Raw genomic sequence first — 15,134 nt, 5'->3', positions numbered from 1 at the left:
ATGGACAAAGGATTAATTTCCAAAATATATAAACAGCTCATGCAGCTCAGTATTAAAAAAAACAAACAACCCAATCAAAAAATGGGCAGAAGACCTAAATAGACATTTCTCCAAAGAAGACATAGAGATGTCCAAGAAGCACATGAAAAGCTGCTCAACATCACTAATTATTAGAGAAATGCAAATCAAAACAACAATGAGGTATCACCTCACACCAGTTAGAATGGGCATCATCAGAAAATCTACAAACAACAAATGCTAGAGAGGGTGTGGAGAAAAGGGAACACTCTTGCACTGTTGGTGGGAATGCAAATTGATACAGCCACTATGGAGAACAGTATGGAGGTTCCTTAAAAAACTAAAAATAGAATTACCATATGACCCAGCAATCCTACTACTGGGCATATACCCAGAGAAAACCATAATTCAAAAAGACACATGCACCCCACTGTTCATTGCAGCACTATTTACAATAGCCAGGACACGGAAGCAACCTAAATGCCCATCGACCAACGAATGGATAAAGAAGTTGTGGTACATATATACAATGGAATATTACTCAGCCATAAAAAGGAACAAAATTCGGTCATTTGTAGAGACGTGGATGGATCTAGAGACTGTCATACAGAGTGAAGTAAGTCAGAAAGAGAAAAACAAATATTTTATATTAATGCATATATGTGCAATCTAGAAAAATGGTACAGATGAACTGGTTTGCAGGGCAGAAAAAGAGACACAGATGTAGAGAACAAGCATATGGACACCAAGGGGGGAAAGTGGGGGGTGGTGGTGGTGGTGGGATGAATTGGGAGATTGGGATTGACATGTTTACACTAATATGTATAAAATGAATAACTAATGAGAACCTGCTGTATAAAAAATAAACAAAATAAAACTCAAAATTTCCAAAAATGCCAATAAAGGTTATTGGGAGTGGTTTAATTCTCCCACACCACTCTAGAGAACTCTGCTGTTCTGGTTGGAGCTCCTGCCTCTCTTTTTCTTCCTTCTTGGTTGCTCCTCTTTTCTGCTTTTGTCTGTTATTGTTTTGGCTGCTGCCAGTGAACCATTCCATCTGATTGTTTGCCTGTTTTTCACCTGCCAGGTACCTGAAAGTTAACTGAGGGTGGCTGAGGGAGGCCAGATTGCCTGGTACAAGTAAAGTGAGGTCAAATGAATGTAATGGATGTATGGGTGTGAATATAGTTCTGTTTCTGTCCTACAGAGTGAATGGTAGGTGCTCTGATTACTACTCCCATGGAGACTCAAAGAGTTGGCTTGAAGAGCTATAGTGAGCTCAATGTGGAGAGGGTGTTAGAACTTGTATGCATAAGAAGAGTCCAAGAAAATAATGTTTTTGAGCTTATTTATTTCATCTTAAGTTATTATATGTACATACTGTTATTCAACTAGAAAATGCAATCTCTGAAGCTTAGTCCTTTTTTAAAAGTGACTTCCCCCGTTCACTTGAAAGATTTCCTTTTGGAGAGATAAATCTTCAGAAATTGCATAACAGAAGTATCTAATTGTAATGCTGAGCTTTGAACACATTTTATTGTTGAACAAGAGACTTTTATAGCTGGTTTATTTTTAATTTCCTTGAAAGAACTTGTGAAATGTGGTTTGCCTCATAATGCTTCTCAATACTGTAGTGTTCATTTAAATTATAATTTTATGTTTAAAAACTGAATTATATGATAAGTGATAGAAGATAAAATGACTTTAATAGTATTTCTAAATGTTATAGGATTATGAATCATCCTTGGGACCTGTGTTTCATTCTCAACCGAGGAGATGGAGAGAATCCTTGCTGCCCCTTCTGAGGGAGACTCTTTCAGCGTCACCTGGAACCGTGACCATTTTAAAGGCCCAAGTCAGAGCCCTAGCTGGATTTTCCAACCTCTCCCATTGAACTGCAGCACAACAGGTCAGTCACTTGATTGGTCGGTCCTTCCCTGTGTGTGAGATCTGATCAGAAATACTTGATCGGGAATGGTCAGACTAGAGCTGGGCTGAGTTTCTTAAAGCAGATCCCAGTATCTCCACTATCAGGATTTGAGGATTCCTGAAATTAAATTCCATGTACACTGTTATGAGAATGTATGAGGTGGAGGATATTTTATTTGCTGTTATGTAAATTTTCAGATAATGAGGTAATTCCCATTCGTACATAGTTGCAATTATAATTAAAATTTCAATAAAAGACAAAGCAAACACTTTCATAATCTATTTCATTTCTCAAGTTGATATCTTTTTTCTTTTTTATAAATTTATTTATTTATTTTTGGCTGCGTCGGGTCTTCGTTGCTGTGCACAGGCTTTCTCTAGTTGCGGCGAGCAGGGGCTACTCTTCATTGCGGTGCACGGGCTTCTCATTGTGGTGGCTTCTCTTGTTGTGGAGCATGGGCTCTAGGCACGCGGGCTTCAGTAGTTGTGGCACATAGGCTCAGTAGTTGTGGCTCGTGGACTCTAGAACGCAGGCTCAGTAGTTGTGGCACACAGGTTAAGTTGCTCTGCGACATGTGGGATCTTCCCGGACCAGGGATCGAACCTGTGTCCCCTGCATTGGCAGGCAGATTCCCAACCACTGTGCACCAGGGAAGCCCCTCAAGTTGATATCTTGATAAAACCTGATATTTCCCCAACTATTTACCATGAAAATTTGATTCCCAGTTAAAATGATTCCTACGCAGTAGCCTTTTCCTGGTATCACTTGTTCTTTGAGAACTGGGACAATGTTTAGAAGTCTATTCAAGGTGTAGAGGAAGGAAAACAGCAGGAAGACAAAGGCTTCCTGGAGGAGGAGGTGTCCAGCTTTGGACTTCATCGACAAGCAAATTGAGGTGGTAAGCGGCAAATAGAGGAGTTGCTTCCCAAGGCAACTAGTGAGGCAGCCTGGGCTTTAGCGTTACATCTATATGGGTTCAAATCCCTGTTCTGCCTCTACTTGCTGTGTGAATCAGGGCAAATTACTTAACTTCTATGAGTCTTTGATTTCTCATCTAAAGATCACTACATGGAAAAAGATAGCAACACTAAAAATAATGAGGTAATAAAGACATCTAAGTTTTGTTTTCTCCTTCAAGAACTTGGGTATAGATAGCTTAAATATGATACGTGTATGGCTGTTAGCCAGAACTGGTGTCATCTTGGGCCCTTACAATTTCTCCTGTCCTTTCACTGACCCTACCCAGGACTGTACTGTGCAGTGAATCACTTCTCGGTTGTCAAGGGCTTTGTAGTTAATAGATATTGTTTAATAATCACTAGGACCAGGTGGCCTCTATGCTCCGTTAGTCCCCAAACAATAATGAAAACCTTCCCTTACATATTCTGGTGCTCATGAGACTAGTTAACCTGTTCATAAATCTTAGCTTAGGAATGCATGTCCTTTATCTAAGCACGTACCCCCCCATAACCCTAGGTAAACTATAAAATTGTTCCAAAGGCCCCTTGGTGGTATGGAGTGCAGCTGTGAATGCTTCCAGATCGTTGTCTGCCTGATTCAGATCCCACCCTGTGAGTAAGTTACCCTATAATAAACTGATCCATTGATTATATGGAGCTGCCTGCCTTATTTTTCAGTCTCAAGATGCCTTCTCAGTTTGGTGGGCACTTCTTTAAAGATTTATTTTTTTTATTGATTAATTGATTGATTGATTGATTGCTATGTTGGGTCTTCGTTTCTGTGCTAGGGCCTTCTCTAGTTGTGGCAAGCGGGGGCCACTCCTCATCACGGTGCGTGGGCCTCTCACCATCGCGGCCCCTCCTGTTGCGGAGCACAGCTCCAGACGCGCAGGCTCAGTAATTGTGGCTCACGGGCCCAGCCGCTCTGCGGCATGTGGGATCTTCCCAGACCAGGGCTCGAACCCGCGTCCCCTGCATTAGCAGGCAGACTCCCAACCACTGCGCCACCAGGGAAGCCCTGGTGGGCACTTCTTGTTTCCTCCATCCTCCAGCAACACTGCTCCTGTTGGTCAGCTTTAGTTGGTTTTGAAGATTTGGAATTAGGTGCTTCTCTGACTGGGGGTTGTTGCCAATAAAAACCTAGAGGCACGTCAACAAGTTATATCAGGAGGTCCACTCTTTATTTATTTATTTATTTATTTATTTTTGGCTGTGTTGGGTCTTCGTTCCTGTGCGAGGGCTTTCCCTAGTTGCGGCAAATGGGGGCCACTCTTCATCGCGGTGCGCGGGCCTCTCACTATCGTGGCCTCTCTTGTTGCGGAGCACAGGCTCCAGACGCGCAGGCTCAGTAATTGTGGCTCACGGGCCCAGTTGCTCCGCGGCATGTGGGATCTTCCCAGACCAGGGCTCGAACCCGCGTCCCCTGCATTGGCAGGCAGACTCTCAACCACTGCGCCACCAGGGAAGCCCAGGAGGTCCACTCTTTTTTTTTTATTATTATTTTTTTAACATCTTTATTAGAGTATAATTGCTTTACAATGGTGTGTCAGTTTCTGCTTTATAACAAAGTGAATCAGTTATACATGTACATATGTCCCCATATCTCTTCCCCCTTGCATCTCCCTCCCTCCCACCCTCCCTATCCCACCCCTCTAGGTGGTCACAAAGCACCGAGCTGATCTCCCTGTGCTATGCAGCTGCTTCCCACTAGCTATCTATTTTACGTTTGGTGGTGTATATATGTCCATGCCACTCTCTCACTTTGTCCCAGTTTACCCTTCCCCCTCCCTGTATCCTCAAGTCCGTTCTCTAGTAGGTCTGCATCTTTATTCCCGTCTTGCCCCTAGGTTCTTCTGACAGGAGATCCACTCTTAATGATTGAGAATAATTCTTCCTTCGCTATTATTTGCTTGCTGCATCCTGAAAGGTCCATCTGAGAAGCATGAGGGTGGTGCAGTGATAGTGGCAGTGATGGTGGTGGCAACAGACCTCAAGGTTTGGGTGGGGGTGGGGCACAAGGACAAAAGAGTGATCCTAGTTTGAAAGTGCTACCAGACAATCCACAGAGAGCAAAGGCCATACTCTCTGATTAGGCAACAGGCAATCGTTTTCAAATCCTTTAATTCAGAGAATTAAAAATGTCCTCAGACTCCTCAGCTGTTAATAGGTAATTTACTGTGTAAGTAACACCCTATATTGTCTCACTTGTTTACTTTTGAGGTGGGTGATACTGTTCTTTTCTCCTCATTTTCCAGCTGAGGACACTTAAGGCTCAGAGAGGCTAAGTAACTCGGCCACATCCTTACAGCTAATGGCAGAGCTGGGATTATAATCCAGGTTGAATTCTAGAGTTAGCACTTTCAACCAGTACACCTGGCTCCCAGTTATGGATTAGTTAGTTTTATTTATTCTGATTGCCACATAGACTGTCTGTAAAATAGGTGTTGGTGGACTGTCCTTGTTCATTTGCAGAGCTGAGGTAATCTGAGGTAATTTATCAAGTTGGCAGAAGAAAAGAATGTGGGTAGAAGAGGAGAGACAAGGAATGTCAGCCAGTGAGGTCACCGTTCAGTCATCACGTATTTATTTTGCAGTCTTTTTATCAGGCCGTGTTTTAGCTGAACAGGACATGGTTCCTCTCAAGAACTCACCATTCATTAGGAGACAGACACAAAAAGAAAATTATACTATAGTAAGAACAGAACAATGGCAGAGTAGTACATGAGGCACAATCATTACGAAGGGGCAGTCAACTCTGCTTTGGGGATTCAGGGAAGGCTTCACAGAGGGAGATGATCAAGCTCTCTCAAGAAAGACAGTCAGGTATGGATTTGAGGGGCTGGAAGAGGCAACAGCTTGTGCCAAAGTGAGGAGGTACAGCAGAGTCCATAGTCTGGTAGTACTAGAGGGCAGGGTTTGAAGTGGAGGGGTAGCTGTAGGACAGGATTCTGGTGACCTGGGCAAAGGGACTCTGGTCATGAAGAGTCTCCTCTTCCAGGCTAAGGAATTTATTATCTCTAATCAAGGGACAAACTTTGAAGGATTTTTACATTGGAAAGCAACATGTCTGCTCTGGATCCTTTCTGGTTGCCTTTTCCTACACACTCCCCATCATCTCTGCTTTGCTCTGTGGCTTAGGAGGCTCACCTCCACGGAAAACATCAGTTGGTGTATTGGTAACCTAAGACTGCTATAGCAAAGTACCACAGAATGGGTGGCTTATTCTTTCACAGTTCTGGAGGCTAGGAGTCTGGAATTGTTGGCAGGGTTGCTCCCTCTGGAGCTTTTGAGGGAGAATCTGATCTGTGCCTCTCTCTTACCTTCCAGTGTTTGCTTGCTTGGCGATCCTTAGTTTGTAGATACAGCACTCCAATCTCTGCCTGTCTTCACATGGCATTCTCCACTGTGACTGTGTCTCTGTGTGTCTTATCCTCTTTTTATAAGGATCCCCTTTTTATATTGGATCTAGCTCACCCTACTTCAGTATGATCTCATCTTAACTTATATACATTTGCAAAGATCCTACTTCCAAGTAAGGTCACATTCACAGATACCAGGGGTTACGACTTGAATATATCTTTTGGTTGGGGGGGGGTGCAGTTAAATCCACAATAGTCAGTAACCTTGCCCTCTAAATTTTGGTTGGGTTAGGCCACTGGGGAGCATGGGCAGATGATCAGCGGGAGGGAAGAGCCTAAGATTCGGCAATTAATTTCCCTAGTACTTTTGGGGTCACCATGGACTGCCTTCATTGGTCAGCTAGAGGTCATAGTTCTTGAGAGGTGGCCCTCTCTACATAATCTCTCTCTCTCTCTCTCTCCCTCTCTCTCATTCATAATTGTTTTCTCCCCTTGCGTCATTAGGCCTACGGGTGGTAGAAGCACCTCACTGTACAAGTCTGGCAGAATTTCATTCTACTTATGATTTCCCTACACTCTGCCCAAACCACTTGACATAATCTTTATATTAAATTACCTAATTTGAGTTCTGTCTTATTCCTGCCAGGATCTTGATGGAAACAATGACAATATTTTTTATTTTAGAATAATTGCTTAGGTAAAGGAGGCAAAAAAAAAGGGATACTGAGACTAGAGAGAAAGATAGTACAATAATTCAGATAAGAGATGATTAGACCTAACCTTGGATGATAACAGTTATGATGGAAAGGAGAAGTGAAAAACACAAGATATTTGGGAATAGAATTAATATGACTTGGTACAACCCTCATAACCAAGCAGATTTATCCTCGCCAAATACTTATTAAGTAAGGAGAAATTCTGTCCCATAGTTTTTCTGGCACCAATTTCAAAAAAAAATGAAGATGTACAGATCAGTAGAAGGGAGGCGAGCAGGATAGGTGCCCCCCAAGCTTTCAAATAATGTGACACGGAGGCAGGCTTGGAGGAATCGGGAACTATTCGAGTTTTTAAGGGTTTCAGTGTCCTGTCCCACTGGGTCAGGATGGCATTTCTGGCTCCATCCCATTTTCCAGGGCCCATTAGGCGATACTGGTAAGGAGTACATGGTCCAAAGAAAACTTCCCAAGCTAGTCTGGGATCCTTGAGGAACAGAAGTGGGACATTGGGCTTCGTGCCTATGCAGGCAGCGAGGTCATCCATGTAGGAAATGTAGTCAAGTTTGTCTCCACTGGTATCTTTCATCAAACCCCTGATAGGGAAGAAGATGGATCACTTTTGATTTTCAAGTTATGAGTTACCCCACCTCCCACCATTTTGTTTCTTTCTATTGGCGTCAAACCATGTCAGGAATGTTTTTCTATGTTGAAGAGAAAAAAATAAGAGGAGTTTATTTGCATAGGGTATTTGTGAGCATAATTAATTTTGTTAAAGGAGATGGTAGAAGGAGGCAATTGGAAGAGGAGATTTAAATAATGTTTTAGGTTCTTGAATTTGACAGGAGGGTAAAATCAGATCAGTTCAAATATCATAGTTGTTGAATAAATAAACATGATCAGAAAGCATCACATATATAGCTACCTAAATTATTTTTATTGATGTTAATTGTGAGTTGAGAGGACCGTAATTGGTGTAGCAGTACTGAACATGATACAGATATAAGTACAGTTGACCCTTGAACAACGAGGGAGTTAGGGGCACCAACCCACCATGTAGTTGAAAATCCACATGAAACTTTTGATTCCCCTCAAACTTAACTACTAATAAATTATTAGTAGTTAACTGGAGGCCATACTGACAGCATAAACAGTAGATTAACACATATTTTGTATGTTGTATGATTCTACACTGTATTCTTATAATAGAGTGACTAAGCTAGAGAAAAGAAAAGGATATTAAGAAAATCATAAGGAAGAGAAAATATATTTACAGTACTGTACTGTACTCATCAATACCATAAGTTTATGTCATCTGTTTATAAGATGAACTGTCTATTGGTAACTACATCAATATTGTCTTATATGCTACAAAATACTGTAGATGTTATTTGTATCCCTAACACTAGACATCAAAAATGAAAAGATAATGTGAAAAAGAAATTCATATTTATTTACAAGTATAATGAATCATACATTGATAATGAAAAAGAAGCAGCAATATGATTATTTCATGGAACCCTAGCCTATATACTAATGAATGAATCATTATAAAATTTTTATGGTATACAGCATTACAGTCATATTCATAGTACAGTACTGGAAATATTGTCACATTAAAAAATCCCACTTACCTGTGATGACAGGCTGATAGACAGTTTCTCCGAATATGAGAGAAAGAGGCATACTGTACAGTAATGTAATTCTTTGAAAGCAAAGTTAGAAAATAGTAAGAAAACTAACACATTATTAATTTCATATTACTGTAAATATCACTCACTTTATACCTATGTAAGGATGGGCTGTCCACTTCAGTACAAGTCTTACACACGATGTTCTACATGACAAGTACTTAAGCAATGATGATGATGAGGACACAAAAACTTCTCATACAGTTCTTGCTGTGCAGTTTTTAGATTTTCACACGAAGACACACACACACACACACAACAGATAAATCTATTGACGGTAGGTCATGATGATAATTTACTATTCATTAAGGGGAAGTGGATCATCATAAAGGTCTTCATCCTCGTCATCTTCACATTGAGTGGGCTGAGGAAGCGGAGGAAGAGGAAGCTTGGTCTTGCTGTCTCGGGGGTGGCAGAGGCAGAAGAGGTGGAGGAGATGAAGGGGAGGCTGAAGAGGCAGGTACGTGTAGTGTGACTTTATGGAAATACATTGTAATTTCTGTCTGACTTTTTTGCTTTTTCATTTCTCTAAAAATGTTTCTATACAGTACCAATTCTTCTTCCATCATTTGCTTTAGTTTCAGTGCCTGTATCATAGAAGGGTCCATGTTATAAAATAAGTCAAAATCAGTCTCAAATAATTGGAACCCTTCTGCCAGATTGTCTAATGTCACTTTGTTTTCTGGCACTGCTTTTTCTATGTCTTCTTCCTCATCATCTTGCACTGGTTCAGAAGCACTCATCTCCATCAAGTTGTCTTCTGTTAATTCCTCTGGTGTGGTGTCTATTGTCTATTAGCTCTTTTGTGTGTGTGTGTGTGTGTGTGTGTGTGTGTGTGTTTGGCCGTGCTGTGGGTGACATGCGGGGTCTTAGTTCCCAGACCAGGGATCGAACCCTTGCCCCCTGCAGTGAAAGCACAGAGTCCTAACCACTGGACGGCCAGGGATTCCCTCTGTTAAGCTCTTTTTTTTTTTGGCTGTGTTGGGTCTTCCTCTAGTTGCGGTGAGCGGGGGCTACTCTTCATTGCGGTACGTAGGCTTCTCATTACGGTGGCTTCTCTTGTTGTGGAGCACAGGCTCTAGGTATGCGGGCTTCAGTAGTTGTGGCACGTGGGCTTCAGGAGTTGTGGCACGCGGGCTCAGTAGTTGTGGCTCGTGAGCTGTAGAGTGGAGGCTCAGTAGATCTGGCAGACAGGTTTAGTTGCTCTGCAGCATGTGGGATCTTCCTGGACCAGGGCTCGAACCCATGTCCCCTGCATTGGCTGGCGGATTCTTAACCACTGCGCCACCAGGGAAGCCCTCCCTCTATTAGCTCTTGAATTTCTCCAAGATCTTTCTCTTGAAACCCTTCACCCCCTACTTTTTATTTTTATTTTTTTTGCCACATCCACAATCTCTTTCATGATTTCCTTAACTGGCTCTGTCGTAAATCCTGTGAAGTCACGCACAACATCTGGACACAGTCTTCTCCAGCAGGAATTTATTGTTTCAGGCTTGATGGCTTTCACGGCTTTTCCTATAACAACAATGGCATCTTCAATGGTGTAATCCTTCCAGACTTTCCTGATGTTCTATTTTCTTCCATAGCACTGACAATTCCTTCCATAGAGCACTTCAGCGCTTTGTGTTGAAATCATGGGTTCTGGGTGGCCAGGGGCATTATCCAATATCAAAAGAACTTTAAAAACAGTCCCTTACTGGCAAGAAACTTCCTGATTTTAGGGACAAGGCATGGAAGGAACCAATCCAGAAAAAGGGTTCTTATTGTCCAGGCCTTCTTGTTGTACAGCCAAAAGACTGGCAGCTGGTATTTATCTTTTCCCTTCAAGGCTTGGGGTTAGCAGCTTAATAGATAAGGGCAGTCCTAATCATAAACCTGACTGCATTTACACACAACAGTAGAGTTAGCCTACGCCTTCCTGCCTTAAATTCTGGTGCTCAATTCCCTTCTTTACTAATAAATGTCCTTTGTGGCCTTTTTTTCCCCTCTAGAATAGGGCACTTTTGTTTGCATTAAACACCTGTTCAAGCAGGTATCCTTTCTCTTCAATGATTGTCTTAATCGTGTCTTGGAACTTTGTCTGCTGCCTCTTGGTCAGCAGAAGCTGCTCCTCCCATTATCTTGACTTTTTTTAAAAAAAATTAATTAATTAATTAATTTTTGGCTCCATTGGGTCTTCGTTGCTGTGCACAGGCTTTCTCTAGTTAATGGTGAGCGGGGGCTACTCTTCGTTGTGCTGTGCGGGCTTCTCATTGCAGTGGCTTCTCTTGTTGCAGAGCACAGGCCCTAGGTGCGCAGGCTTCAGTAGTTGTGGCACACGGGCTCAGTAGTTGTAGCTCGCGGGCTCTAGAGCACAGGCTCAGTAGTTGTGGCGCGCAGGCTTAGTTGCTCCATGGCATGTGGGATCTTCCCGGACCAGGGCTTGAACCCGTGTCCCCTGTGTTGGCAGGCGGATTCTTAACCACTGAGCCACCAGAGAAGTCCCTATCTTGACATTTTAAAAGACAAATCTCTTTCTAAAATTATCAAACCATCCTTCTCTGGCATTACAATCTTCCTCACTTTTCTTTTGCTTTAAGTTGTCGTGTAATGACTTCACTTTTTCTCAAGTCATGTTAGTCTATAACTATGCCTTTCTTATAGCAATTCTGCACACACATAAAAGCTGCATTTCCAATACAAGATAAAAAGGTATTTCACAAAAAGTGCAAGATTTTCATGCCTGCTGGCATAGCTACAGCGATGGCTTCACAAATTTTCTTTTTTTAAATAACAGTCCTTATGCTGGATTCACGTATCTTGAAAAGACAGGCAACTGCAGCTAGCAGACCTCAATCTATTGTACATATCAACTTTTTCTTGTAATGTCATGACTTTTTTCTCCTCCTTGGGAGCTATTTCCAGCATCACTAGCGACACTTTTGTATGGGTCCTGTGGTGTTATTCAGGTTTACTAAACACGATGGAAAATACGTGAGAACTGCAAGAGATCACGTTTTACTGAGACACGAAATTTACTGGAGGGATGAACTGCTCTTGCAGAGATGATTAGCATCACATGACATATTAAGCAGATAGCTGAAACACCTGAGCTCATCACAACAGCAACAGGAGGTGGCTACGAAGTTATTGCAGTAGTACAGGATATACTACAGTGACGTTTCTGCTGTTATGATTGAATACTGCACCTTTACAATTATTTACATTTCTCTTGATTGCGAATGGTGCCATGTATGGTCTGTGTTTATGTGTGCAAGTTTTGATAAATTGTAAAATAGATTTTTGTATATTTGATGGTAGTAAATAATAAAATAGACTAGTATCTACATATATTTTACGCATTCATGACATACCTAACTTTTTCTTAATTTTTTCAGTATTTCTAGGCTTTGTGATTCATCTGCGAGTTTTTTCAAATTGTCACAAACCTCCCCCAATTTTTCCAGTATATTGAAAAAAACCTACGCGTAAGTGGACCCACGCAGTTCAAACCTGTGTTGTTCAAGGGTCAACTGTATAGTGTATGTGAAGGCTCTATTCCCACTTATTTCTGTTGTTAGTAAACCTCCATGATGTGCCAATGTCATTCTTTCACTTATTCATTCTTTCCTTCAATTAATCAATCAATCTTAAGTGTGTATCACATGACAGGCACCATCCTAGGTGCTGGGAGTTCAACAGTGAGTAAAACAAAGTGCTTGCTATCAAGGAACTTACATTCTAACAGGGAAAATCAGCAGGCTGTAAAAAAAAAAAAAAAAACTCCAGCCAAATAGATATAGAATATATCAAGTGGTAATAGGAATTATGAAGAAATATAAAGGAGGGTAAAGGGGAAGAGGTAATGATGAGACTGAGCAGTTTGCCATTTTATACAGTGTTCTCAGAGAAGGCTTCTCTCTTCTGAGGTGATATTTGAGCAGAGTGAGCCTACAGGTATGGGGTGGGGGCAGAACATTCCAGGCAGAGGGAACAGTAAGTGCAGAGGTTCTGAGGGGGCTATGCTTGTCATGTTTGAAGAGCAGGGAGCTGTCTGGAGTGACTGGAGCAGTATGGGTGAGGTGGGAGAACAGGAGGCAATGAGGGCATAGAGGTAGCTGGTTGCCTATAGGGGTGCAGAGCTGCAGGGAAGTTTTTGGGAGTGAAATGGGAAGCAGTCAGAGGGTTTTCAGCAGAAGAGCAATGTGAGCATTGGTCACTCTTGTGCAGCGTCAAGGTTAGACTGTAGAATAGCAGACAGGAGGTACAGAGACCAGATAAGCGGTGACAGCAAGTGTCCTGGTGAAAGATGATAGTGGCCTGTTCTGGGGTGGTAGCAGCCAGGGTCGTGAGAAGGGTCTGGATTCTGAATTTATTTGAAGGTAAGAGTTGACAGTATTCGCTGAGGATGTGAGAGAAAAAGAGGAAAAAAAGATCACTCCAAAGTTTTTGACTGTTCCACTGGAATAAGTAGCCATTGACTGAGAAGGGGAAAGTCTCAGAGCAGCCCATGTGCAGGTGGAGGTCGAGGGTTAGCTTTTAGACATTAAATTTCAAACACCTATTACATATCTAAGTGGAGCTATCTAGAGGGAGTTGGATTAAGAGTTGGAGCTCCGAGGAGAGATTTGGGCTAGAGATCCAAGTTTGGGAGCCATGAGTGTATGATGGCATTTAAAGCCACAGGCCTGGTGAGGCCACCCAGGAGTGAGTGTTAATAGAAGTGAGAAGACGTCTGAGGATGAAGGTTGGGGTTCACCATGTTTCAGGAGTGAGGAAGGGGAGACACCTGTACATGCATAGAAAGAGCAGCCTGAGAAGTAGGAGGAGACCAAAGAGAACAGGGCTTTGGGGGCAAGTGAACAAAGGATTGCCATCTGTTCTGGGCCAGGCTCAGTGGAGTGACCTGGTGCCTCCACCGGACACATCTAAGGCCACAAATCTAGTTGGTGGAAGAGTTAGGACTGAAAACGTATTCTTCTGACTCATAATGCAGTTATTTCCATCCTGCCACATTGCTTCTCTAGGAATGGGTTTTATATTGAAAATCTTTTTTTTTTTTTGTAATGGAATATATTGGTAGCAGGCTATATTTCATACCTTTCTATGAGCTGCTCCTTTTTCGTAGCCTCAGCCATCAATTTTTGAGATGGAGGTATCTTACAGAGTCCTGTAGGAAAAGTCAGAAACAACACTAAAGTCACATGTGCCTCTTCCTTTGCGTTCTCCTCCCCCTCATTTCTGGCCCCCGACTGCTCCAACCTCAAAACATGGGATCATCAAAGCTTAGAATGGAATTAGAGTGCAGAGGGTAATTTTTTGGAGGTAAATTCCCCCTCTGAATTCACTTAAGCAGGGTACTGTACTGCTGGAATTGTGAGGACAGATGCCCCGTGGCCGAGCCTGCACTGCACTGGTCATCAGAACCTGCCCGTCTTCATCTGCTTGCACTTTACATATATTGACATATAATATTATTTATATTATATTGTATATATACCTCCACATTATATTTGTGTGTGTGCATTAAAACTATTAGCTGGTTAACTGTAAACACTTAAAATGACCCCGTTTTTATAACCCTGCTTTGGTATGTCTTCATTTTGTTACATGGGGAGGCTCAGGCATGGAAGGGGGCTGGCAGTCTCTCAGTCTCACAAAGGCTCTGTCTGCTTGAACTGTTGTGAGGATGTGCTTCTTCTGAATAATCCACCTAGGCATGGACAGTCTCTCTCTTCTGGCCAGCCCTACCCCTGTCAGTCGCCAAGTTGCTGACCCCAGGGTGTGGGGTTACTAATCTACATGAGAAAGGTCTGGCTTAGCTCTGTAGTATACCTGCCACTGGGATCATTTTATCCTGTATAAAGCTGGAAAGACTTCACTTGGTGGTTCCCAGACTGCCTCTTGGAGGCTCTCTGGAGAGGCTTGCAATCACTTCTATGGTGTGATCTAATCAAGTTTTGTTTTCTCAGCTCTGTCATTCTGATAAGCATTTTTGAGCTCATTATAAAATACTTAAAAAATCCAGGTACTTAAGAGTCTTCTGTGTTTTTGTTTTTGTTTTGGGATTGTCTTCTTTTTTTATTGAACATGAGATTTGCCCTCTTAACAAAATTTCTGGTGTGTAATACAGTATTGTTAAGTAGAGTCACTGTGCTGTACAGCAGATCTGTAGAGCATACTCATCTAGCATAACTGAAACTTTATACTCATCGAACAACAACTCCCCATTCCCCTTCCCGCAGTCCCTGCTAACCACCATTCTACTCTTTGCTTCTATGAGTTTGACTATTTCAGATTCCTCATATAAGTGGGATCTTGCAGCATTTGTCCTTCTGTGACTGCTTATTTCATTTAGCATAATGTTCTCCAGATTCATCTATGTTGTCACAGATGGCAGGATTTCTTTTTTTTTTAAGGTTGAGTAATATTTCATTGTCTGTATATTCTTTACCCATTTATTCACTGATGGACAGTTAAGTTGT

General features: G+C 42.1%; 1 protein-coding gene and 1 long non-coding RNA gene across 2 annotated transcripts in view; one reads left to right on the top strand and one right to left on the bottom strand.

Annotated features, from left to right (window-relative positions):
• The window catches only part of LOC130708636 (uncharacterized), a 73,161-nt gene extending 71,016 nt beyond the window's left edge, over nucleotides 1–2,145 (top strand). The window contains exon 3 of the long non-coding RNA XR_009008922.1: nucleotides 1,748–2,145. This is a non-coding gene — a long non-coding RNA (uncharacterized LOC130708636). The remainder of the gene's footprint in view (nucleotides 1–1,747) is intronic.
• Nucleotides 2,146–5,468: 3,323 nt separating this feature from the next.
• The window catches only part of FMO4 (flavin containing dimethylaniline monoxygenase 4), a 34,004-nt gene continuing 24,338 nt past the window's right edge, over nucleotides 5,469–15,134 (bottom strand). Inside the window, 3 exon segments of the mRNA XM_007165302.3 lie at nucleotides 5,469–7,222; nucleotides 7,224–7,575; nucleotides 13,750–13,819. Of these exon segments, the coding sequence (XP_007165364.2) occupies nucleotides 7,148–7,222; nucleotides 7,224–7,575; nucleotides 13,750–13,819 (497 nt within the window). The 3' untranslated portion in view covers nucleotides 5,469–7,147.

Source organism: Balaenoptera acutorostrata, chromosome 1 (genome assembly GCF_949987535.1).
Source record: "Balaenoptera acutorostrata chromosome 1, mBalAcu1.1, whole genome shotgun sequence".
Taxonomy (NCBI): Eukaryota; Metazoa; Chordata; class Mammalia; order Artiodactyla; family Balaenopteridae; genus Balaenoptera; species Balaenoptera acutorostrata.
Note: the sequence above shows the minus strand (reverse complement) of the source record. Positions and strands in the feature narration are given on the sequence as shown.